The 25,317-nt window shown below is 72.1% G+C and overlaps 1 protein-coding gene across 10 annotated transcripts; it reads right to left on the bottom strand.

The window, feature by feature from the left end:
• Positions 1-952: 952 nt before the first annotated feature.
• On the bottom strand, positions 953-25,123 carry SKIC2 (SKI2 subunit of superkiller complex). Of its 10 annotated transcripts, XM_050919594.1 has the most exons (29): positions 25,007-25,123; positions 23,641-23,762; positions 23,443-23,552; positions 23,231-23,348; positions 22,643-22,757; positions 22,496-22,570; positions 17,305-17,358; positions 16,738-16,946; positions 16,352-16,486; positions 14,799-14,944; positions 14,526-14,672; positions 13,696-13,780; positions 11,651-11,757; positions 10,754-10,900; positions 10,477-10,576; positions 10,036-10,248; positions 8,545-8,655; positions 8,282-8,393; positions 7,873-7,991; positions 6,660-6,797; positions 6,411-6,548; positions 5,881-5,985; positions 5,347-5,494; positions 4,656-4,782; positions 4,257-4,467; positions 3,353-3,463; positions 2,399-2,617; positions 2,046-2,186; positions 953-1,560 (listed from the first exon to the last, which is right to left on the bottom strand). In XM_050919594.1, the coding sequence occupies exons 1-29, from the start codon at positions 25,071-25,073 to the stop codon at positions 1,360-1,362; spliced, it is 3,831 nt and encodes a 1,276-aa protein (XP_050775551.1). In that variant the 5' UTR covers positions 25,074-25,123; the 3' UTR covers positions 953-1,359. The 10 variants fall into 10 exon arrangements, with proteins under 10 accessions (XP_050775551.1, XP_050775554.1, XP_050775552.1 ...); XM_050919597.1 differs by lacking the exon at positions 6,411-6,548; XM_050919595.1 differs by lacking the exon at positions 16,352-16,486 and having other exon boundaries at positions 954-1,560.
• Positions 25,124-25,317: the final 194 nt, after the last annotated feature.

Genomic DNA, 25,317 nt, shown 5'->3' with positions numbered 1-25,317 from the left:
GGCAGGCAAGGAGGTCATGACTGGGCAGCTGGGGTAAGGGGCGGAGCCTGCCCCGCTCTAGGTCACAAGCTGGCAGGGGCCTAGGGGGCCCCCACCTGTGGGCAGCTGCGGGACAGCCTGACCTTTAACCCAGTTAAAGGCTGAAGCTGCTCCATGGGGTCAGAGGTTACTGGGGGTGGGGCTACAGGCTCCACCCTCCTCTGGGAGAGCCCCACCTCTTGGGAAGGGAGTGACCCCAGGGGTGGGGGCAGGAGGGGCCCAGCAGCCAGAACCGTCCTGCCCAGCTGTGCAGGTCCTAGGGCCCCCACAAGCAGCTGGAATCAGCCAACTGGGGCTGCAGGGGACCCAAAAGGCCCCCCCCAGCTGTAATGGAACAATCCACCTCAAAGCTCCTCCCCCTCCGTGGTCACATGAGCATTCTGCTCCGCTCTTGCAATGGGACATTCCATTGCCAAGGGAACCCTGCTCCCACTGGAGGAGGATTCATGGACTGAACCAGTTACTGACAGAAGCAGAGGTGGATCCACAGTTGGACCAGCCCATGTGTGCTGGGCAGAAGGGGGGGAAGGTGGAGCATGGACCAGTCCACCCACACTGGGGGGGGAGAGGTGTTTGTGTCTCCAAATACTCGTTTTCGTTCACTAGTCCAGAGCCCAACTGTCCTCCCCTGCCCCCCTTCACTGCGGCAGGAAGACTCCCCCCCCCGCCCCCCCAGGGTTCTTCCTGGCTCGAGGAGGGGGTGGGGCCTGGGGAGGGGTCAGACAGTCCCAGTACAGGGCCCCTCCCCCCGAATGCCCCACAGGAGCAGCTGGGATGTGAGGCTGGGTGCTGGGGGGCACTGACCCCACCAGGGAAGCTGCCCGACATTCCCCCCATAGCTCCCCCAAGGTCCAGCCTGCGGCGGTGGGGGTCACCCATTCCCCAATCAAGCCCCCACAAGGCAGCAGCTGGAAACAGATTTATTAAGCGCTTGGACACAGAGACCCCTGCTGGGGGCACCAGATCCCTGCCCCCCCCCCCACCATTGTCAGCCACTAGGGGAGCTGGGGGGAGGGGTCAGGGCTGCTGCCGCCCACTGACCCGAGCTGCAGGGCAAAGGTTAGACTCCAGCCTCCAGCTGCCCTGGGGTGGAAGGTCACAGCTAGACCCCCCAGCCTATCAGCTGGGGTGAAAGGGCAGATGCCATGGCTCGAGGTGAAAGGTCACAGGGCAGAGGCTGCCCCTCCATTACGCAGTGGGGTGAAGTGTCAGCGTGATCCAATCACGGTCCACGCACGCTCGCTTTGCCCTGGGGGGGAAGGGTCAGCACGCAGGGGCCGCTAACCTCACAGAGGTTAAAGGTCGCAGGTCAGGGCGGGGTCACTGCGTGTAGAGGCTGGCAGTGAAGACGATGTCTCTCTTGATGAGGTTGGAGGCCTGCTCCATCTTGGCGTGCAGCGTGGGCTCCCCGATGATGCGGGCCGCGTTGCGCACGTCCCGGCAGGTCTCGTCCAGCCGCTGGATGCAGCGTACGATGATCCCCTCCTGCACCTCCGTCAGCCGGGCGATCTCGGCGAAGGGCTGGGGGAGAGAGGGCGTGGGTCACAGGGCCTGGGGATCCCCTCCCGTCCAGGGACATGGGGCCTGGGGCTCCCCTCCTGTCCGGACATAGGGGCCTTGGGTTCCCCTCCCATCTGGGGACACAGGGCCTGGGGTTCTCCTCCCATCCGGGGGTGGGGGCGTGGGACATGGGGTTCCCCTCCCATTTGGGGACAGAGGCCTAGCTGGGGGGTATGGGTCACGGGGCCTGGGGCTCCCCTCTCATCTGGGGATGGGGGCGTGGGACATGGGGTTCCCCTCCCATCTGTGGACAGGGGCCTAGCTGGGGGGTATGGGACACAGGAGCTGGGGTTCCCCTCCCATCCGGGGATAGGGATGTGGAGCCTGGGGTTCCCGTCCAGTCCAGGGGCAGGGGCCCAGCTGGCTGGATGGGGGACGTGGGACACGGGCTGGGGTTCCCGTCCGGGGGCTGGGGCCCAGCTGGTTGGGGGGTGCTGGACACTCACCATGCCGCGGGCCCACTCGTACACCACCTCCACCAGGCCGAAGTTGTACTGCGCCACGAAATCCTCCACCGACTCCCGCAGGCCACACTCCCGCTGCAGCAGGGCGATGCGCTCGGCCACCGCCCGGATCCGCTCCATGCCCTGCCGCGAAGAGCCGGCAGTGAGGGGCCGAGTGCCTGCCCCGGCAGAGAACCCAGGAGTCCGGGCTCCCTGCCGTGCCCCCACAAACCCACTACTCCCCTCTCAGAGCTGGGAGAGAACCCAGGCATCCAACCCCCCACCCTGAGCCGGGCAGAGAACCTCGGCGGCTCAGCCGCCCCCCCGAGCCGGCTCCCGAGCTGGGCCAGGCTCACCTTGCGCAGGACGCTGGGCACCGGGGGCTCGGCCTGCCCCTTGCTCTGGCAGACCAGGCAGCTCAGCAGGGCCACGCTCTCCTCCGGCCGCAGCTCCGTCAGCAGGTTGTCGAACACCAGCTCCGTCAGCAGCAGCTCGTGGTTACTGATCTCGCAGGCCACGCGCCCGGCCAGCTGCACCGCGCCACCCGCGTCCACGTAGCGCAGGGCCCGCAGCACCTGGGGGGGAGGGGGAGACGAGACACGTAGCACAGGGCCCGCCAGGGGGGGCGGGGGGGATGAGATACGTAGTGCAGTGCCCACAGCACCTAGGGGGATGACAGGCTGTGGGGCGGGGCTCACCTCCTCCCGCTGCTGGTACTCTGGGGTGGGGCCATGGGGCAGAGCTGTGGCACTGGGGCAGGGCTCACCTCCATGCCTTGCTGGTACTCTGGTGGCCAAGTGGCAGGGCCGTGGGACAGGGCCGTTGGGCACGACTCACCTCCACGCGTTGCTGGTACCCTGGGGCAGGGCCGTGGGGCAGGGCTCACATCCACGCGTTGCTGGTACCCTGGGGGGGCTGTGGGGCATGGTTGTGGGGCAGGGCTCACCTCCACGCGTTGCTGGTACCCTGGGGGCCGTGAGGCAGGGATGTGGGGCAGGGCTCACCTCCACGCGTTGCTGGTACCCTGGGGGAGCTGTGGGGCATGGTTGTGGGGCAGGGCTCATCTCCACGCGTTGCTGGTACCCTGGGGCAGGGCTCACCTCCACGCGTTGCTGGTACCCTGGGGGCCGTGGGGCAGGGCTCACCTCCACACGTTGCTGGTACCCTGGGGGCCATGGGGCAGGGCTGACCTCCACGTGTTGCTGGTACCCTGGGGCAGGGCCGTGGGGCAGGGCTGACCTCCACATGTTGCTGGTACCCTGGGGGCCGTGGGGCAGGGCTGTGGGGCAGGGCCGTGGGGCGGGGCTTACCTCCACGCGTTGCTGGTACTCTGGCAGCAGCAGCAGGGACTGGTCTGACAGCAGGAACCGCAGATGCTCTAGCTCCGCCCGCAGCCGCAGCCGCTCAGCCAGTCGCAGGTACTGGGGGGGAACGGGGGTGAGCCTGGCCCCCCGAACCCCCATCACCAACCCAACCCCCCTGCGCTCAGCCAGCTGCAGGGATGGGGGGGGGAACGGGGGTGAGCCTGGCCCCCCGAACCCCCATCACCAACCCAACCCCCCTGCGCTCAGCCAGCTGCAGGGATGGGGGGGGGAACGGGGGTGAGCCTGGCCCCCCGAACCCCCATCACCAACCCAACCCCCCTGCGCTCAGCCAGCTGCAGGGATTGGGGAGGGGGGAATGGGGGTGAGCCTGGCCCTGATTCCCACCCCCCGAAGCCCCATCACCAACCCAACCCCCCCTGCGCTCAGCCAGCTGCAGGGATGGGGGGGGGAATGGGGGTGAGCCTGGCCCCCCGAACCCCCATCACCAACCCAACCCCCCTGTGCTCAGCCAGCTGCAGGGATTGGGGGGGGGGAACGGGGGTGAGCCTGGCCCTGATTCCCACCCTGAACCCCCATCACCAACCCAACCCCCCTGCGCTCAGCCAGCTGCAGGGATGGGGGGGGGGAACGGGGGTGAGCCTGGGCCCCCGAACCCCCATCACCAACCCAACCCCCCTGCGCTCAGCCAGCTGCAGGGATGGGGGGGGGGAACGGGGGTGAGCCTGGGCCCCCGAACCCCCATCACCAACCCAACCCCCCTGCGCTCAGCCAGCTGCAGGGATTGGGGAGGGGGGGGGGTGAGTGAGAGAGAGAGAGAGGCCTCAATTCTCCCCCCCCCCAGCGAACCCCAGGTCCTGGGGGTCGTGTGGTTAGTGGGACCCCCCCTCACCTGCTGGGGGAAGCGGGGGCTGTGGACGCACTGGAAGCCGGGCAGCGCCTCCTCCAGGCGCCGGAGCCGCATGACGCCCTCCACCACTGCCAGCTCCTTCAGCTGCAGGGAGCCCACCGGGTCCAGGCGGGGCAGCCCCCCGGCGCCCCCCTCCGCCAGCCGCAGCAGCTCCTGGGCCGCCTGCACCGCCGAGGGGCCAGGGGGGTCGCTCCTGCAACAGCACCGGCACACGTCAGCCCCGGCCCCCTAGAACCCCAACCCCACCGGGGAATACGGGATCCCCTCCCCAGCCCCCTTCACCTGGGGACCCCCTGGAGCCCCATTTCCACCCCCCACACACACTCCTGTCCCATGGGGAGATGGGATAACCCCCCCCCGCCTCCCCCAGGACCCCCTGACCTGAACCGCGGCATCTGTCTCTTCTTGACGTCCTCCAGGATGCGCTCGGCGTTCACCCGCAGCGTCTTGCCCGTGAGCGCCACGAGGTCGCAGGGGCCCAGCTGCTCCACCGCGTGGCCGCAGGGCCCTGGGGAGAGACGCTAGCCAGAGAACCCAGGCGTCCGGGCCCCCAGCTCCCCGCTCTAACCACCAGCCCCCGCTCCCCTGCCACAGCAGGCAGAGAACCCAGGCGTCCGGGCCCCCAGCTCCCCGCTCTAACCACCAGCCCCCGCTCCCCTGCCACAGCGGGCAGAGAACCCAGGCGTCCGGGCCCCCAGCTCCCTGCTCTAACCACCAGCCCCCGCTCCCCTGCCACAGCGGGCAGAGAACCCAGGCGTCCGGGCCCCCAGCTCCCTGCTCTAACCACCAGCCCCCACTCCCCTCCAGGAGCCTGAAGAGAACCCAGGAGTCCTGGCTCCCAGCCCCCCTGCTCTATCCCACCAGCCCCCATTCACCTCCCAGAGCCAGGAGAGAACCCAACTGTCCTTGATCCCTGCCCCCCCTGCTCTAACCACCAGCCCCCACTCCCCTCCCAGAGCCAGGAGAGAACCCAGGAGCCCTGGCTCCCAGCCCCCCCTGCTCTAACCACCAGCCCCCATTCACCTCCCAGAGCCAGGAGAGAACCCAGGCGTCCGGGCTCCCTGCCCCCTACCTTCAGGCAGGAAGAGCTTGTTGAGCAGCAAGTCATCAGGGAAGGGAACCTCCGGGGTGGGGCTGCTCCCTCCTGTGTCCCCCCGCTCAGGGGTCTTCTCACACAGCACCAGGGTGGTGAACGTCCGGTTCGCCGCATCTGAGGAGACCTGTCAAGAGGAGATGGGGGGGGGAAAACGACGATGGTTACCTGGGGACCCCTGGCTCGGCACAGAGAGGTGGCCCCTGTGGGGTGAGGTGTGAGGGGGCTGGTTATTCGGGCACCCTGGGGTGGGGGGTGGTTACCTGGGGACCCCTGGCCCGGCACAGAGAGGTGGCCCCTCTGGGGTGAGGTGTGAGGGGGCTGGTTATCCGGGCACCCTGGAGTGGGGGGACGTTACCTGGGGACCCCCCGGCACCGAGATGCGGTCCCTCTGGGGTGGGGCACGCCCACTGTGGGAACAGCTGAACACAAGGCTGTGAAGGGGGTTGGGGCGGGAAGAGGAAGCATTGCCCCCCCACCCCCCGCAGCCCAGCGCCCCCTAGTGCCCCTCACCTGTAAGATCACCCCCACGGCGTTCCGGTGAGCCCGGTTACTGACGATCACGACTCGACCCGGGGCCAGAGCCTTCAGCCCGCTGGCCGACTCCGCCACCCGCCTCTGCAGCCGGGGAGGAGACGGTTACCCCCATTCCCTGCCCCCCAGCCGGGCCATCCCCCTACACCCTGCTCCCCCGGGGCCAGAGCCTTCAGCCCGCTGGCCGACTCCGCCACCCGCCTCTGCAGCCGGGGAGGAGACGGTTACCCCCAGTCCCTGCCCCCCAGCCGGGCCATCCCCTTACACCCCGCTCCCCTGGGGCCAGAGCCTTCAGCCTGCTGGCCGCCTCCCCAGCCAGGATGCCCCCCACCCAAGCCATCCCCCATTCCCTGCCCCTACATTCCCCAACCCCCCCTGCAGTCAGCCCGCTCCCTCAGCCAGCTTGTCTCCACCCCAGGGCCAGCTGGGAGCCAGCGCCCCCTAGAAGAGACAGGCCCCTGCCCCAGTCCCCGCCCCGGGGCCCAGCGCCCCCTGCAGGCAGCCCCTACCTGGATCACGCGACGCGTCTCCTGCAGCTCCTGCACGGCCCGGCAGTACTCGGGCAGGTCGCTCAGCTGCCCGCTTGTGTCCACCTCCTCCATGGCTGCCAGCTGGCGGCTCAGCTGGGCGATGGCGTGTTCGTGGGCCTGCGGGGGGCGGCGCAGACCCTCAGTGGCCGCTCAGCCCCCCTCACCTGGCCCCCCCGCCCCCCCCAGCGCTCATCTGGCCCCCCCCGCCGCCCCCGCCCCGGCGCTCACCTGGCTGTCCTTGCGGCTGTGGAACTCGGAGAAACTGCGTTTCATCATGTCCTCCACGCGCAGCGCCTCCACCCGCAGCAGGTTCAGGATCATGGTGTAGGTCAGGCGGAACTGGGACTGCAGCTGGGTCGGCTTCCCCTGGGGGGCAGCGGGGTGAGTCAGGGGGTCCCCTGGGGGGCAGTGCCTGGCAGGTGAGGGGATCCCCTGGGGGACAGTGGCTGGCAGGGAGGAAGGCCGGCTGGGGGTCCCCAGGACAGGGGGCCAGGCCGCAGGGTGGGAGGGGGTACGTATCCCTGGGACAGGCGGCTGGCCAGGGGGAAGGGGGATTCTGTCCCTAGGGCAGGTAGTTGGCTGGGGGGGTCCCTGGGGGGCGATGGGGTGGGTGAGGGGGTCCCTCGGAGCACCAGCTGGCCAGGGGGATCCTGTCCCCACAGCAGGTAGCTGGCTGGGGGGGGTCCCTGGGGGGCAGCGGGGCGGGTGAGGGGGTCCCTGGGAGCAGTGGCTGGCCAGGGGGTGTCCCTGGGAGGCGGCGGGGCGGGTGAGGGGGTCCCTGGGAGCAGCGGCTGGCCAGGGGGAAGGGGGATCCTGTCCCCAGGGCAGGTGGCTGGCTGGGGGGAGTCCCTGGGGAACAGCAGGGCGGGTGAGGGGGTCCCTGGGAGCGGCAGCTGGCCAGGGGGAAGAGGGATCCTGTCCCCAGGGCAGGTGGCTGGCTGGGGGGAGTCCCTGGGGAACAGCAGGGCGGGTGAGGGGGTCCCTGGGAGCGGCAGCTGGCTAGGGGGAAGTGGGATCCTGTCCCCAGGGCAAGTGGCTGGCTGGGAGGTACCTGGGGGGGGGCGGGGCGGGTGAGGGGGTCCCTGGGAGCGGCAGCTGGCTAGGGGGAAGTGGGATCCTGTCCACAGGGCAGGTGGCTGGCTGGGAGGTACCTGGGGAGCGGCGGGGCGGGTGAGGGGGTCCCTGGGAGCGGCGGCTGGCCAAGGGGGGTTCCTGGGGAGCGGCGGGGCGGGTGAGGGGGTCCCTGGGAGGGGAAGCTGGCCAGGGGGAAGGAGGATCATGTCCCCAGGGCAGGTACCTAGCTGGGGGGGTCCCTGGGGATATCCACGTGCAGAGAAGGTTGGGGGCCCCAAGACACAATTCGGGCCCTTCTCCCGCCCAGGGGGGGCCATGCTGGGCTCTGCCCCCGCCCGAGGGGAGGGGGGGCACGGATGTCGCTCACCAGCATCATGCGGTGCAGGTCGGCCATCTCGGGCACGCAAGTCTTGCAGAGAACGATGACCATCCCCGTGGTGTCCAGCCCCCGGCGCCCAGCCCGCCCCGCCATCTGGATGTACTCGCCTGCAAGGGACCCACGGAGCCTGAGAGCGCCCCCAGCTGCACCCTCCAGCGCTGCCCCCGCCCCCCAGCACAGCCCCCAGCCCGCCCCGCCATCTGGATGTACTCGCCTGCAAGGGACCCATGAAGCCTGAGAGCGCCCCCAGCTGCTCCCCCACAATGCTGTCTGAGTGCCCCCTGCCCCACAGCACAGCCCCATGCGCTATCCTGGGGCAATGGGGATCCCTGACTGACGGGCCGAGCTCCCAGCTGCCCCTGCTCTGCTCCCCACAGCACAGGCCCCCAGCACCCACCTGGCAGCAGGTCACGGAAGCCGGAGCCGTCGTGTTTGCGGACAGAGTCGAAGACCACGGTGCGGGCCGGCATGTTCACCCCCATGGCGAAGGTCTCGGTGGCAAAGAGGATCTGGGGTGGGAGAACACAAAACATGTGGTTACACCCCCTCCAGCTGCTCCCACCCCCTCACCCACACCTCCCACCAGCTTCCAAACCCAACCCCCCCGGCTCCTCCCACTGGCTCAGCTCCTCCCACCCGCCCAGCCCCGCCCTCTCTCACCTTGACCAGCCCTTTGCTGAAGAGCATCTCCACGACCTCCTTGAGGATGGGCAGGATCCCGCTGTGGTGCACCCCGATGCCCCGCTTCAGCAGCTCCACCATGTGCAGCACCTGAAACCCCCCCCCCAAGGGGGGTCACATTAAACCCGGGCGCACGCTGGAGACCCCGCTTCCTGCCTCGCCCCAGGACACTTCCTGTCCATTGCCCTTCGACCCAGAAGGAGCCCTGAACTCACGCCAACCCCTCGGGAACCCAGGATGCCCACTTCCTGTGTCACCCAAGGCAACTTCCTGTGCCGTGCCCTTTGACCTGGAAGTGCCTCACCAACTCACACCAACCCCAACTTCCTGCCCCTCCCCCCATCACTTTCTGTGAGGTGCCCTTTGACCCAGAAGCAGACTCAAGCCAAACCCTTCCACCAGGGACCCACTTCCTGGGTGGTCAACTACAACGTCCAGGTCAAAGGGCGCATCACAGGAAGTGCTTGCCTCACTCCCGCCAACCCCTTGGGACCCAACTTCCCGTAGCATCCTGCCGAGTGCCCTTCAACCTGTTTGGGGCCTCCCAGCTCAGGCACTCCCGCCAACCTTGTTCCCCTGGGGGCGGGACTTCCTGTCTGGCACCCTCAACATGGGGCCAATGGGCCAGTCAAAACCACACACTAAGGGACCCCGCTGATGTCACTTCCTGTTTACTGCCCTTTGACCCAGAAGCACTAGGCAGAGACAGACATTTCTCCCAACCCCCTTTCACCCAGCGGGGCGCAACTTCCTGTCCCCTTTGTCCCGGAAGTGTCCTACAGGGCAGCACCTGGCAGGCCCTTCAGCTCCGCCTTGCAGACCCCCAGCAACCCTACCCCGTGGGGCGGGACTTCCTGTCTGCATGCCCTTTAACCCCCAGCGGCCATGCCAGGGTGCCCACTTCCTGGCAGAGGGGCCTGGAACTGCCTTGCCCAGCCGCTTCCTGCTCTCTGGGCTTGTTTTACTGGGCATGCACTTCCTGTCCCATTCCCCACTTCCGGCCCCACCCCTGGAGCGCCCAGCCTGTGCCAATGCCCAAGATGGCCACCCACACCCTTTGACCTCTGCAGGGTAGCACTTCCAGCCATATTAAGGCCCCTACTTCCTGTGCCATCCATGGGGAACCGAGCCAATGCCAGCCCCACTTCCTGTCCCATCCATGGGGAACCGGGCCAGTGCCAGCCCCACTTCCTGTCCCCTCCATGGGGAGCCGGGCCAGTGCCAGCCCCACTTCCTGTGCCATCCATGGGGAACCGAGCCAATGCCAGCCCCACTTCCTGTCCCATCCATGCAGCACCAGACCAATGCCAGCCCCACTTCCTGTCCCCTCCATGGGGAGCCGGGCCAGTGCCAGCCCCACTTCCTGTCCCCTCCATGGGGAGCCGGGCCAGTGCCAGCCCCACTTCCTGTCCCCTCCATGGGGAGCCGGGCCAGTGCCAGCCCCACTTCCTGTCCCGTCCCAGCTCTGACCTGGGGCAGCTGGCGGTCGGAGCCCTTGAGACGGGACACGCACTTCTGGAAGAAGAGGTGGATCTGGCTCTTCTCGGCGCTCGTGGTCAGGTCGAGGGTGGTGAGCGCGGAGGCGTTGTCATCGCAGCGGGCGCGGGAGAAGGTGAAGGCCACCACGGGCAGCTGGTCCCGCTTCCGCAGCGCATCCATCAGTGAGAGCCACACGCCCTTCTCCTGCAGGGGGTGGGGGTCACAGCGGGGCCCTGAGATCCCCTGTGTCTCTGCCCTGCCCCCAATCTCTACATTCCCCCTGAACTGCCCCCCAACAGCGGCACGCCCCATGCCTGCCCCAGTCCCCAGGACACCTCCATACCCACCTCCCACCACACCCGCTGTGGCCCCAGAGCCTGTCACGTCACAGTGACAGCCAGCCACCCACCCAGCCGTGACCCCGGCACTGACCTGGCCTGGCCCGGTGCCCGTGTGCGTGGGCTGCTTGGCCCCAAAGGTCTGGGCGTGTTTGCTGGAGCGCTCCTTCTTCGCCTCCACCGCCGCGTAGTACCTGGGGGGACAGCGGGTGAGGGGAGACGCCTGGCCCGGGGCAGAGGGAGGCCCGGGGGTGGGGGGGACAAGGGAGATCCCCAGCCCGGCACTGGAGGTGCGGGGAGCCCCAGGGGGGCAGGGGCAGCGGATGAGGGGAGACGCCCATCCCAGCGCAAGGGGGATTCGGGGGGCTCACCCCTTGGTGAGGAAGGTGCCGCGGGCGTCGAGGAGCAGGAAGAGCTCGTGCTGGGTTTTCTGGCTGTTGCCCGTGTAGAGATGGTGCTCGAGGGGCACCGGGCGCCGCAGGGTGCTGATCACATAGATCTGCTTCTGCTTCATCCGCCTGGGGGAGTGCAGGGGGGTGTCAGCGCCCGCAGCCCCTCCTGCCTGCCCCCCCCAGCCCCGCCTGCCCCCGGCCTCCCAACCCCCACAATACGCCCCCACTTCCCCACAGCCTCCCAGCCCCCACAATACGCCCCCCCCCCCTTCCCCACAGCCTCCCAGCCCCGCCTGCCCCCGGCCTCCCAACCCCCACAATACGCCCCCCGTTCCCCACAGCCTCCCAGCCCCGCCTGCCCCCGGCCTCCCATACCCCACAATACGCGCCCCCTTCCCCACAGCCTCCCAGCCCCGCCTGCCCCCGGCCTCCCATACCCCACAATACGCGCCCCCTTCCCCACAGCCTCCCAGCCCCGCCTGCCCCTGGCCTCCCAACCCCCACAATATGCCCCCCCTCCCCCAGAGCCTCCCAGCCCCACCTGCCCCCGGCCTCCCAACCCCCACAATACGCCCCCCCTCCCCCACAGCCTCCCAGCCCCGCCTGCCCCCGGCCTCCCAACCCCCACAATATGCCCCCCCTTCCCCACAGCCTCCCAGCCCCGCCTGCCCCCGGCCTCCCAACCCCCACAATATGCCCCCCCTTCCCCACAGCCTCCCAGCCCTGCCTGCCCCTGGCCTTCCAACCCCCACAATACGCCCCCCGCTCCCCCACAGCCTCCCAGCCCCACCACCCTACACGCCCCTTCTCCACAGCCCCACTGCGTGCCTACCTCACCCCCCACCCTCCTGTCCGCCCCGGGGACCCCCTCCTCACCCGATCCAGTCCGCGAACTCCAGCGTGTTGGGGACGGTGGCGCTCAGCAGGATGATGTTCACGTGCTCCGGCAGCATGATCAGCACCTCCTCCCACACCACGCCGCGCTGGTGGGGACGGGAGTGTCAGTGTATGGCCTGTCCCCTCTCCCCCCACCACATTGGGGGGGGCACAGGGGGGTCAGTGTACAGCCTGCCCCCCTCCCACACCATGCTGGGGGGGCTGCTTGAGCCAGAAGCCCCCCCCAGAGACCCCTCTCTGATCCCCACCCAAGCCCCATGACTGCCCCCACACTCTCCTCCCCTGCCTGAGCGCCCCATGTTGCTGGCAGAACTGCAGGGTCTCTGTGCACGGATGACACGGTGGGGTAGGGAGGGGGGGCTTAGATGCGTTAGGAACTGGGGAAACTTTTGGGAAAGGGGGAGCCTATCTAGGATGCATGAGCCCCACCTGAGCGAGGTTCTTGGCATTTGACATTAAACCGGTCGGGGAGCAGTTTTTAAAGCATGGGCTGGGGGAAATGCAAGGTGCGGAGGAGCACGTGGCTCAGACAGACATCCCTGACGGGAGGCTCTGTTAATGGAGATTCTCCGTGTCCTAGTGAGGAGGAGAGGCTGGAGGATGATAAAATATGGGTAGGATCTGATGAGAAACCATCAAACGGAGCAAGTCCCATTCAACGAAATCAGGGAATGGCAGCCAGCTAAAAACGAGAAGTTTTTCAAGTGCTTCTGCGCCAGTGCTGGAGTCTGAACACCAGGCTGGGTGAAGTAGAGCGTCTGGTGTTACAAGGCTCTGGATGCAACGGGCATCACAGACACGTGGTGGAATGAGGACAATCAACAGGACACACCACCACCAGGGTACAAAGTCTACGGGAAGCACAGGCCAGGAGGAGCCGCACTAGATGTGAAAGAAAGTGTAGAATCAAATGAAGTAAAAATCTTAGATGAGCCCGACTCCCCACAGACTCTCTGGACAGTAACTCCATGCTCGGATAGCAGCAACACAGCGGGAGGGAGATATTACCGCCCACCTGGCCGGTGAGATAGCGACTGTGAAATGCTCGGGGAGATCAGAGAGGCTAAACAAACCCCTCAGTTCTGGTGGGGGATGTCAGCGAGCCCCCACACCGACCGGGTCCATGTCACCTCAGGGCAGCTGCACAGAGAAGGGTTCTTGACACCTCCAATGTCCGTTTCTTGGAGCAGCTGGTCCTGGAACCCACCAGGGCAGGGGCAGTTCTTGATTTAGGCCCGAGTGGAGCCCAGGATCTGGCCCGAGTGGTGACTGTAGCTGGAGCACTTGGTGAGAGCGACCGCAGTGGAATGACATTTAACATCCCTGGGGCGAGGAAAACACCCAGGGCCCAACGTTTTGTTTCACAGAGGGGAACCGTGCAAAGCTGAGGGGGTTAGCTGACCAGGCACTAAAAGGTTCAGCGCCCAGACGGAAATCCCTGCATGGAAACGCTGTAAAGACACGAGCTGTGACGAAGTGGGGGGGTTATTCATCTCGTTCTGCTGGAGGGGGGCCTTCCTGTCCTATTCTGATACGGTGTGTGCCTCAGTGCCCCTGTGTGCCGCTCCGACACTGACTGCGGAGTGGGGGGCAGGGCCCTCTGGCTCCCCCAGGCCCCCACCCGGGCACACTCACTGTGGGAAGTGCACGGTGGGGTGGGGGAGGCTGAATGCTCCAGGTCAGACCCAGGAAGGTGGAAGCTGGAGACAATCTGCTCCCGGAGAGGAGGCTCCCCAGAGCCCTGCCCGGTGTCGCGGGGAGCAGTGCCCGAGCCCCGCCCGGGACAACCATGATAGAGGCTCAACTTAAACGTATCCCCCAAATGAAAAGAGGCAGTCGGAGAAGCCAAGGAGAGCGCCAGCGAGCTGCACAAAGCACGAGAGGCCGCGGGAGGCAAAGGCCCCGTTGGACGGTGCAGGCTGAATCCTGGGGAGGGACGTAGGAAGGAGCCGCAGCCCCAGCGAGGGAAGTGGAGAAATGGAACCAGGGGGCCGCCCACGATGCCCCCCCCACCCCCAACTCACCTCCGCGTCGTTGATGTAGTGAACCTCGTCGAAGATCACCCACTCCAGATCCCGGATCGCGTCCGAGCCGTTATACAGCATCGACCTGAGCCAAACGGGCAGCCAGCTAGCCCCATGGCCCCCCGGCTTCGCCGCTGCCCCTCACTCGCAACCCGCCCCACGGCCCCCCGCCAGCCCTACAGCTTACCTGCCGCCCCTCCCTCCCGCCCCCCGGCTTCGCCGCTGCCCCTCACTCCCAACCCGCCCCACGGCCCCCCGCCAGCCCTACAGCTTACCTGCCGCCCCTCCCTCCCGCCCCCCGGCTTCGCCGCTGCCCCTCACTCCCAACCCGCCCCACGGCCCCCCGCCAGCCCTACAGCTTACCTGCCGCCCCCCCTCCCGCCCCCCAGCTTCGCCGCCACACCTCACAGCCCCCCGCCAGCCCCACAGCTTTGCCGCCGCCCCTCACTCCCGCCCCACGGCCCCCCAGCTTCGCCGCCACGCCTCACTCCCGCCTCACGGCCCCCCGCCAGCCCCCCGGCTTTGCCGCCGCCCCTCACTCCCGCCCCCCGGCTTTGCCGCCGCCCCTCACTCCCGCCCCACGGCCCCCCAGCTTCGCCGCCACCCCTCACTCCCGCCTTACGGCCCCCCAGCTTCGCCGCCACCCCTCACTCCCGCCTCACGGCCCCCCAGCTTCGCCACCCCTCACTCCCGCCCCACGGCCCCCCAGCTTCGCCGCCACCCCTCACTCCCGCCCCATGACCCCATCAGCCCTCCGGCTTCGCTGCCGCCCCTCACTCCCGCCCCACGGCTTCGCCGCCGCCCCTCACTCCCGCCCCACGGCCCCTCACCGCAGGATCTCGGTGGTCATGATGAGGCAGGAGGCATCGGGGTGCAGCTGGACGTCTCCCGTCAGCAGCCCCACGTCCCCAAAGGTGTTCTTGAAATCTCGGAACTTCTGGTTGGACAGAGCCTTGATGGGGGAGGTGTAGATGGTCCTGGGGGGAGACGTGGCCAGAAGGGGTAAAGACGGGGCCGCCGGCTGGCTCGGGGGGTGGGAAGTGGGGTACGGGGCCTGTCCCTAGGGCAGCGCTGGCTGGATCCGGCTCTGGGGGGGCTCTCACCTGGTCATGTGCTTCTGGGCCAGGGCGATGGCGTATTCGGCCACCACCGTCTTCCCCGCCGAGGTGTGCGCGGCCACGAAGACCGAGTCGTGCTTCTCCAGGTGCAGGATGGCCTGTTTCTGGAACACGTCCGGCTCGAACGGCCACTGGGAGCGCAGAGAAACTGAGTCAGGTGGACAGTGCCCCCCACTGGGCCCCCCCTGCAGAACCCAGACCCCAGCACCAATGGGCCAGGGACAGTGCCCCCCACTGGGCCCCCCCTGCAGAACCCAGACCCCAGCACCGACGGGCCAGGACAGCGCCCCCCGCTGGGCCCCCTCTACAGGACAGACCCAGCACCGACGGGCCAGGGACAGCGCCCCGCTGGGTCCCCACGGAAGGACAGACCCAGCACCGCCAGGCCAGGGACAGCACCCCCCGCCGGGCCCCCCTTGCAGGACAGACCCAGCACCAACGGGCCAGGGACAGCGCCCCCGCTGGGTCCCCCCGGAAGGACAGACCCAGCACCGCCAGGCCAGGGACAGCACCCCCTGCCGGGCCCCCCTTGCAGGACAGACCCAGCACCGACGGGCCAGGGACAGCGCCTCCTGCTGGGCCTCACCCCTGCAGAACCCAGATCCCAGCACCAACAGGCCAGGGACAGTGCCTCCTGCTGGGCCCCCCCCCCCCTGCAGGACAGACCCAGCACCGCCAGGCCAGGACAGCGCCCCCCACTGGGCCCCCCCTGCAGGACAGACCCAGCACCGACGGGCCAGGACAGCGCCCCCCGCCGGGCCCCCCCTGCAGGACAGACCCAGCACCAACAGGCCAGGGACAGCGCCCCCCACTGGCCCCCCCCCTGCAGGACAGACCCAGCACCGACGGGCCAAGGACAGCGCCCCCACTGGGCCCCCCCTGCAGGACAGACCCAGCACCGACGGGCCAGGGACAGCGCCCCCCGCCGGGCCCCCCCTGCAGGACAGACCCAGCACCGCCGGGCCAAGGACAGCGCCTCCTGCTTGGCCTCACCCCTGCAGAACCCAGGTCCCAGCACCAACAGGCCAGGGACAGTGCCTCCTGCTGGCCCCCCCCCCCCCGCAGGACAGACCCAGCACCGCCAGGCCAGGACAGCGCCCCCACCGGGCCCCCCCTGCAGGACAGACCCAGCACCGACGGGCCAGGGACAGCGCCCCCCACTGGCCCCCCCCCGCAGGACAGACCCAGCACCGCTGGGCCAGGGACAGCACCTCCTGCTGGGCCCCCCCTGCAGAACCCAGACCCCAGCACCGACGGGCCAGGGACAGCGCCCCCCGCCGGGCCCCGCCTGCAGGACAGACCCAGCACCGACAGGCCAGGGACAGCGCCTCCTGCTGGTCCCCCCCTGCAGGACAGACCCAGCACCGACGGGCGAAGGACAGCGCCCCCCACCCCAGAGTCGGCTCCCCGCAGCACCTCCCCCGCCAACTCAGCACTGACGGCCAGGACAATGCCCCCCCACACACACACACAGGCTCACATCCCCCCAGACACCAGAGAGACGCCCCCCACAGCACCACCCGAGGCGGGGGTCTCACCCGGAAGGCCGGGTCGGGGATGCGTTTGTAGAAGTCCTCTACAGGCGAAGAGATGTCGACGGGAATCGCCCATTGCTCCTTGGGGGGCTGCGGGGGCACGGCTTGGGGGGGCAGCGGGGGCTCAGGGGTCACCTCCTGGGGGGGCAGAGGGGCTGGTTAGAGGGCTCAGCAGCCAGGGCAATCCTTGCGCCCTCCCTCCCAGCCCCCCACACCAACCTCCACCTCTCCCCTTCTCACCACCCCTAGTGCCCCCGAGAGCATCCCCTCCCCTGTTAGTCCCCCACAAGAACCCTGCTCACTGAGACCCCCCCAACGCCAACCCCTGAATCCCTCCCCTACCCCCAGCACCCCAAAAGCTCTGTCCCCCCAGAGACACTCCCCCACACCTTCAGCACCAGCTCCTCTAGGCTGTCTGCTCTCTGCACTGTGGGGGTGGGGGCCGGGGGTGTCTCTCCCTCCTTCCCCCTCGGCCCCTTGGCCTTCGTCCTCCCCTTCTCCTCCTCATCGTCACTGGAGCCAGCCAGTTCGAAGGAGTCCAGCGCCCCCAGCAGGCCGGCCAGGGGCAGCAGCCCCGGGGAAGCCTTGAGCGCTGCAGCTAGGGGGACAAGTACAGGGCTGAAGAGCTGGGGGGGCTTCGAAGGGACCAACCCACCGCGGGGGGGGACACACGGGGTGCTTGGGCTGGGGTCCCAGCTCAGGGTGGGGGATCTCAGAGGGGACACCCCCAAAATGAGCACCCGCCCAGCTACAGCCCAGCAGCCAAAGGCTGGGCCCCAAGTCCCCCTCCTCCCCCTGGGCCTCAAGCCCCCACCCATCTTCGCCCCAAGACGCCAGCGTCTGCCCAGCTGCTGTGCTCCCCCCCGGACAGGAGGACAAGACAAGAGCCAGCCTGGGCGGGGGACAGCCCAGCCGGTCCCCCCCCCGAGCCCCCTCCCCAGTCGGAGGGCTGGTACCTTGCGGCTTGAACTCCACCCCCTTCTTCCAGCCCGGCGGCACCGTCAGCAGGTCTGGGCAGCGGGGAAGGAAAAGGAGGCAATTTCACTGGGATTGGCTGGCTCGCGGGGGGGGGGGGGGGGGCGCCAGCTCCCACCAGCCCCAGAGCAGGGACTGGCTGGCTCAGGGGGCGGGGAAGGGGCAGGGGCCTGTCCCCTCTGGGGGGCACTGGCTCCCACCCAGCACCAGGGCAGGGACTGGCTGGCTCAGGGGGCAGGGACTGGCCGGCCCGGGGGCGGGACGTGGGGACCGGCCGGCAGGAGGGGAAAGGGACTGGGGCAGGGACTGGCCGGCCCGGGGGCGGGACATGGGGACCGGCCGGCAGGAGGGGGCAGGGACTGGGGCAGGGACTGGCCGGTCCGGGGGCGGGACGTAGGGACCGGCCGGCAGGAGGGGGCAGGGACTGGCCGGTCCGGGGGCGGGACGTGGGGACCGGCCGGCAGGAGGGGGCAGGGACCGGCCGGCTTGGGGGCAGGACGTGGGGACCGGCCGGCAGGAGGGGGCAGGGACTGGCCGGCCCAGGGGCGGGACGTGGGGACCGGCCGGCAGGAGGGGGCAGGGACCGGCCGGCCCGGGGGCGGGACGTGGGGACCGGCCGGCAGGAGGGGGCAGGGACTGGCTGGCTCGAGGGCGGGATGTGGGGACCGGCCGGCAGGAGGGGGCAGGGACTGGGGCAGGGACTGGCCGGCCCGGTGGCGGGACGTGGGGACTGGCCGGCAGGAGGGGGCAGGGACTGGCTGGCTCGAGGGCGGGATGTGGGGACCGGCCGGCAGGAGGGGGCAGGGACTGGGGCAGGGACTGGCTGGCTCGGTGGCGGGACGTGGGGACCGGCCGGCAGGAGGGGGCAGGGACTGGCCGGCCCGGGGGCGGGACGTGGGGACCGGCCGGCAGGAGGGGGCAGGGACTGGCCGGCTCGGGGGCGGGACGTGAGGACCGGCTGGCAGGAGGGGGCAGGGACTGGGGCAGGGACTGGCTGGCTCGAGGGCGGGACGTGGGGACCGGCCGGCAGGAGGGGGCAGGGACTGGGGCAGGGACTGGCTGGCTCGGGGGCGGGACGTGGGGACCGGCCGGCAGGAGGGGGCAGGGACTGGCCGGCCCGGTGGCAGGACGTGGGGACTGGCCGGCAGGAGGGGGCAGGGAATGGGGCAGGGACTGGCTGGCTCGAGGGCGGGACGTGAGGACCGGCCGGCAGGAGGGGGCAGGGACTAGTTGGCTCGAGGGCGGGACGTGGGGACCGGCCGGCAGGAGGGGGCAGGAACTGGCTGGCTCGGGGGCGGGACGTGGGGACCGGCCGGCAGGAGGGGGCAGGGACTGGGGCAGGGACTGGCCGGCCCGGGGGCGGGATGTGGGGACCGGCCGGCAGGAGGGGGCAGGAACTGGCTGGCTCGGGGGCGGGACGTGGGGACCGGCCAGCAGGAGGGGGCAGGGACTGGGGCAGGGACTGGCCGGCCCGGTGGCGGGACGTGGGGACCGGCCGGCAGGAGGGGGCAGGGACTGGGGCAGGGACTGGCCGGCCCGGTGGCGGGACGTGGGGACCGGCCGGCAGGAGGGGGCAGGGACTGGGGCAGGGACTGGCCGGCCCGGTGGCGGGACGTGGGGACCGGCCGGCAGGAGGGGGCAGGGACCGGCCGGCCCGGTGGCGGGACGTGGGGACCGGCCGGCAGGAGGGGGCAGGGACCGGCCGGCCCGGTGGCGGGACGTGGGGACCGGCCGGCAGGAGGGGGCAGGGACCGGCCGGCCCGGTGGCGGGACGTGGGGACCGGCCGGCAGGAGGGGGCAGGGACCGGCCGGCTCGGGGGCGGGACGTGGGGACCGGCCGGCAGGAGGGGGCAGGGACCGGCCGGCCCGGGGGCGGGACGTGGGGACCGGCCGGCAGGAGGGGGCAGGGACCGGCCGGCCCGGGGGCGGGACGTGGGGACCGGCCGGCAGGAGGGGGCAGGGACCGGCCGGCTCGGGGGCGGGACGTGGGGACCGGCCGGCAGGAGGGGGCAGGGACCGGCCGGCCCGGGGGCGGGACGTGGGGACCGGCCGGCAGGAGGGGGCAGGGACCGGCCGGCCCGGGGGCGGGACGTGGGGACCGGCCGGCAGGAGGGGGCAGGGACCGGCCGGCCCGGGGGCGGGACGTGGGGACCGGCCGGCAGGAGGGGGCAGGGACCGGCCGGCCCGGGGGCGGGACGTGGGGACCGGCCGGCAGGAGGGGGCAGGGACCGGCCGGCCCGGGGGCGGGACGTGGGGACCGGCCGGCAGGAGGGGGCAGGGACTGGGGCAGGGACTGGCCGGCCCGGGGGCGGGACGTGAGGACCGGCCGGCAGGAGGGGGCAGGGACTGGCCGGCTCGGGGGCGGGACGTGGGGACCGGCCGGCAGGAGGGGGCAGGGACTGGCCGGCCCGGGGGCGGGACGTGGGGACCGGCCGGCAGGAGGGGGCAGGGACTGGCCGGCCCGGGGGCGGGACGTGGGGACCGGCCGGCAGGAGGGGGCAGGGACTGGCCGGCCCGGGGGCGGGACGTGGGGACCGGCCGGCAGGAGGGGGCAGGGACTGGCCGGCCCGGGGGCGGGACGTGGGGACCGGCCGCAGGAGGGGCAGGGACTGGCCGGCCCGGGGGCGGGACGTGGGGACCGGCCGGCAGGAGGGGGCAGGGACTGGCCGGCCCGGGGGCGGGACGTGGGGACCGGCCGGCAGGAGGGGGCAGGGACTGGCCGGCCCGGGGGCGGGACGTGGGGACCGGCCGGCAGGAGGGGGCAGGGACTGGCCGGCCCGGGGGCGGGACGTGGGGACCGGCCGCAGGAGGGGGCAGGGACTGGCCGGCCCGGGGGCGGGACGTGGGGACCGGCCGGCAGGAGGGGGCAGGGACTGGCCGGCCCGGGGGCGGGACGTGGGGACCGGCCGGCAGGAGGGGGCAGGGGACTGGCCGGCCCGGGGGCGGGACGTGGGGACCGGCCGGCAGGAGGGGGCAGGGACTGGCCGGCCCGGGGGCGGGACGTGGGGACCGGCCGGCAGGAGGGGGCAGGGACTGGCCGGCCCGGGGGCGGGACGTGGGGACCGGCCGGCAGGAGGGGGCAGGGACTGGCCGGCCCGGGGGCGGGACGTGGGGACCGGCCGGCAGGAGGGGGCAGGGACTGGCCGGCCCGGGGGCGGGACGTGGGGACCGGCCGGCAGGAGGGGGCAGGGACTGGCCGGCCCGGGGGCGGGACGTGGGGACCGGCCGGCAGGAGGGGGGCAGGGACTGGCCGGCCCGGTGGCGGGACGTGGGGACCGGCCGGCAGGAGGGGGCAGGGACTGGCCGGCCCGGGGGCGGGACGTGGGGACCGGCCGGCAGGAGGGGGCAGGAACTGGGGCAGGGACTGGCCGGCTCGGGGGCGGGACGTGGGGACCGGCCGGCAGGAGGGGGCAGGAACTGGGGCAGGGACTGGCCGGCTCGGGGGCGGGACGTGGGGACCGGCCGGCAGGAGGGGGCAGGGACTGGGACAGGGACTGGCCGGCTCGGGGGCGGGACGTGGGGACCGGCCGGCAGGAGGGGGCAGGGACTGGGGCAGGGACTGGCCGGCTCGGGGGCGGGACGTGGGGACCGGCCGGCAGGAGGGGCAGGGACTGGGGCAGGGACTGGCCGGCCCGGGGGCGGGACGTGGGGACCGGCCGGCAGGAGGGGGCAGGGACTGGCCGGCCCGGGGGCGGGACGTGGGGACCGGCCGGCAGGAGGGGGCAGGGACTGGCCGGCCCGGGGGCGGGACGTGGGGACCGGCCGGCAGGAGGGGGCAGGGACTGGCCGGCCCGGGGGCGGGACGTGGGGACCGGCCGGCAGGAGGGGGCAGGGACTGGCCGGCCCGGGGGCGGGACGTGGGGACCGGCCGGCAGGAGGGGGCAGGGACTGGCCGGCCCGGGGGCGGGACGTGGGGACCGGCCGGCAGGAGGGGGCAGGGACTGGCCGGCCCGGGGGCGGGACGTGGGGACCGGCCGGCAGGAGGGGGCAGGGACTGGCCGGCCCGGGGGCGGGACGTGGGGACCGGCCGGCAGGAGGGGGCAGGGACTGGCCGGCCCGGTGGCGGGACGTGGGGACTGGCCGGCAGGAGGGGGCAGGGACTGGCCGGCCCGGGGGCGGGACGTGGGGACCGGCCGGCAGGAGGGGGCAGGGACTGGGGCAGGGACTGGCCGGCCCGGGGGCGGGACGTGGGGACCGGCCGGCAGGAGGGGGCAGGAACTGGGGCAGGGACTGGCCGGCTCGGGGGCGGGACGTGGGGACCGGCCGGCAGGAGGGGGCAGGAACTGGGGCAGGGACTGGCCGGCTCGGGGGCGGGACGTGGGGACCGGCCGGCAGGAGGGGGCAGGGACTGGGACAGGGACTGGCCGGCTCGGGGGCGGGACGTGGGGACCGGCCGGCAGGAGGGGGCAGGGACTGGGGCAGGGACTGGCCGGCTCGGGGGCGGGACGTGGGGACCGGCCGGCAGGAGGGGCAGGGACTGGGGCAGGGACTGGCCGGCCCGGGGGCGGGACGTGGGGACCGGCCGGCAGGAGGGGGCAGGGACTGGCCGGCCCGGGGGCGGGACGTGGGGACCGGCCGGCAGGAGGGGGCAGGGACTGGGGCAGGGACTGGCCGGCCCGGGGGCGGGACGCGGGGACCGGCCGGCAGGAGGGGGCAGGGACTGGGGCAGGGACGCGGGGACCGGCCGGCAGGAGGGGGCAGGGACTGGGGCAGGGACTGGCCGGCTCGGGAGCGGGACGCGGGGACCGGCCGGCAGGAGGGGGCAGGGACTGGGGCAGGGACTGGCCGGCTCGGGGGCGGGACGTGGGGACCGGCCGGCAGGAGGGGGCAGGGACTGGCCGGCCCGGGGGCGGGACGCGGGGACCGGCCGGCAGGAGGGGGCAGGGACGGGCCGGCTCGGGGGCGGGACGCGGGGACCGGCCGGCACGAGGGGGCAGGGACCGGCCGGCCCGGGGGCGGGACGCGGGGACCGGCCGGCACGAGGGGGCAGGGACTGGCCGGCCCGGGGGCGGGACGCGGGGACCGGCCGGCAGGAGGGGGCAGGGACTGGGGCAGGGACTGGCCGGCTCGGGGGCGGGACGCGGGGACCGGCCGGCAGGAGGGGGCAGGGACTGGGGCAGGGACTGGCTGGCTCAGGGGCGGGGGGATACCGGACGCCGGGGTCCCGTGTACCTCTCTCGAAGTCAATGTGCTCCTCCAGGTGGCCTCTGGCGCTGATCTGCTCCATGCTGGGCTCGTCCATCCCGCCTAGGGGCAGAGAGAGGCTCAGCCCAGCAGCCCCCGGGGCGGGCGAGCTCGGGGGGCAGGGGGGGCACGTACCTGGCCAGAAGGGATAGTTGGTGCTGCTGCCCCGCAGGGCCTGGGCAGGGGGCCCTGGCGCCCGCTGGAAGGAGAGCGAGTTCTTCGCCGACAGCCCCATGTTGTCCAAGGGTGCCTGGGGCGAGAGCGGGTGGGGGTCAGGGCAGGCCGTGCCCGGGGGGGCCGCGCGGCTCCCAGACCCTGAGGGAGGGGCTGAGCTGGGGTGGGCACTCAGGTGCTCAGGACCAGGCTCACCCCGAGGGTCCTTCACAGACCCCATCCCACTGAAAACAAGGAGACGGGACCCCGGCATCCAGGCGGGCAAACCTGGGGGCACCACGGCTCCCAATCCCGGGCAGCACAGGGACAGGACCCTGGCGTCCGGGACCGCACCTCTCGGGTGCTGCGTGGCCCCCAGCCCCCGGGGAGGGACAGGGCAGGACCCCAGCGTTCGGGACCGCACCTCTCGGGTGCTGCGTGGCCCCCAGCCCCCGGGGAGGGACAGGGCAGGACCCCAGCGTTCGGGACCGCACCTCTCGGGTGCTGCGTGGCTCCCAGCCCCCGGGGAGGGATGGGAATGGACCCCGGCGTCCGGGCCGGCGCGCTCACCTCTCGGAAGGCCAGGATCTGCCCCGTGGTGGGGTCCCGCTCTGTCTGCAGCGTGGAGTGCACGGGGGTGGTGTCCGTCTCCAGCAGCGACCAGACGTCCTTCTCCCGCAGCCAGACCCTGGGGGCGGCAGGGGGGCGGAGTCAGCACCAGTCCCCGCCCTCCAGCCCCCTCCAACACGCCCCCCACATCCCCAGAGGGGACAGCTGCTCACCTGGGGGCCCTGTCGAAGCGGTGGAGGGGCAGCCATTCGGGGCTGGCCAGGACGCGCCGCTCCAGCTCCGAGGCCAGCTCCATGGCCGAGGGGGGCAGCCCGTGGGGCAGCTGGAAGCAGAGAGAAGGGAGGTGTCAGACGCCGGCCCGGCAGGGGGGCAGCAGGGGCCACGGCGGGGCTGGGGGCCGTGGGGCTCACCGTGGAGAGGGGGAACGTGTCCCCATCAGGCCCCTCCGCGCGGGTGATGAGTTCGAAGCGTCCGGCGCAGCCCACTTCCAGCATGGAGAGGGGCAGCTCCAGGGGCCCCCGGGGGGGCAGTTCTGGGGGGACACACGAGGGGGGTCAGACTCCACGACCAGCCTCTGGGTACCCACACACCCTCCCCCCGATACCCTGCCCCCCATATTATCCCCCCTCCCCGACACCCTGCCCCCCAGCTCCCCCACCCCCTCCCGCATCCACAGCCTTACACTGCCCCCTTCGCCTCCTGGCGCAGACCCCCCCACATCCCCTCGCCCGCCCCCCAACAACCCCCCAGCACCGCCGCCAGCCCAGCTCCCCCCCAACAACCCCCCCAGCACCGCCGCCAGCCCAGCTCCCCCCCAACAACCCCCCAGCACCGCCGCCAGCCCAGCTCCCCCCCAACAACCCCCCCAGCACCGCCGCCAGCCCAGCTCCCCCCACATCCCCTCGCCCGCCCCCCAACAACCCCCCAGCACCGCCGCCAGCCCAGCTCCCCCCCAACAACCCCCCAGCACCGCCGCCAGCCCAGCTCCCCCCACATCCCCTCCCCCCCAACAACCCCCCCAGCACCGCCGCCAGCCCAGCTCCCCCCACATCCCCTCCCCCCCAACAACCCCCCCAGCACCGCCGCCAGCCCAGCTCCCCCTCGCATCCCCTCCCCCCAACAACCCCCCCAGCACCGCCGCCAGCCCAGCTCCCCCCACATCCCCTCCCCCCAACAACCCCCCCAGCACCGCCGCCAGCCCAGCTCCCCCCACATCCCCTCCCCCCCAACAACCCCCCCAGCACCGCCGCCAGCCCAGCTCCCCCCCAACAACCCCCCAGCACCGCCGCCAGCCCAGCTCCCCCCCAACAACCCCCCCAGCACCGCCGCCAGCCCAGCTCCCCCCACATCCCCTCCCCCCCAACAACCCCCCCAGCACCGCCGCCAGCCCAGCTCCCCCCCAACAACCCCCCCAGCACCGCCGCCAGCCCAGCTCCCCCCACATCCCCTCGCCCGCCCCCCAACAACCCCCCAGCACCGCCGCCAGCCCAGCTCCCCCCCAACAACCCCCCAGCACCGCCGCCAGCCCAGCTCCCCCCACATCCCCTCCCCCCCAACAACCCCCCCAGCACCGCCGCCAGCCCAGCTCCCCCCACATCCCCTCCCCCCCAACAACCCCCCCCAGCACCGCCGCCAGCCCAGCTCCCCCCACATCCCCTCGCCCACCCCCCAACAACCCCCCCAGCACCGCCGCCAGCCCAGCTCCCCCCACATCCCCTCCCCCCAACAACCCCCCCACATGCCCCCCAGCTGCCCCCTCCCCCACGCTCCCCTCACTCATTCTCTCCATCTCCGCCGCGGGCCGCCCCCTGCCCCGGAAGTGCTCCCCCCTCCGCCAACTCATCTCCCTGCGGGGCGGAAGCCGGGCGGCCGCCGAGCACCACTGCGGGGCGGAAGTGACTCGGCCGAACCGGAACGAGGGGGGATGGCGCGTGGACGCCTCTCCCCGCCCCCTCCGGAAACGCTTTGCCTCGCGCTGCCGCACTGGACCAATGAGCACGCGCCTCTCCGCCAATAGGACGCGGAGCAGAGGGCGCCTGCGCAGTGCAGCGGGGGCGGGGCAGCGCGGAGCAGCCACCGACGGGCAG

This window comes from Gopherus flavomarginatus, chromosome 12 (assembly GCF_025201925.1).
Source record: "Gopherus flavomarginatus isolate rGopFla2 chromosome 12, rGopFla2.mat.asm, whole genome shotgun sequence".
Lineage (NCBI taxonomy): Eukaryota > Metazoa > Chordata > Testudines > Testudinidae > Gopherus > Gopherus flavomarginatus.
The sequence above is the reverse complement of the archived record's forward strand: the minus strand, read 5'-3'. Positions and strand labels throughout refer to the sequence as shown.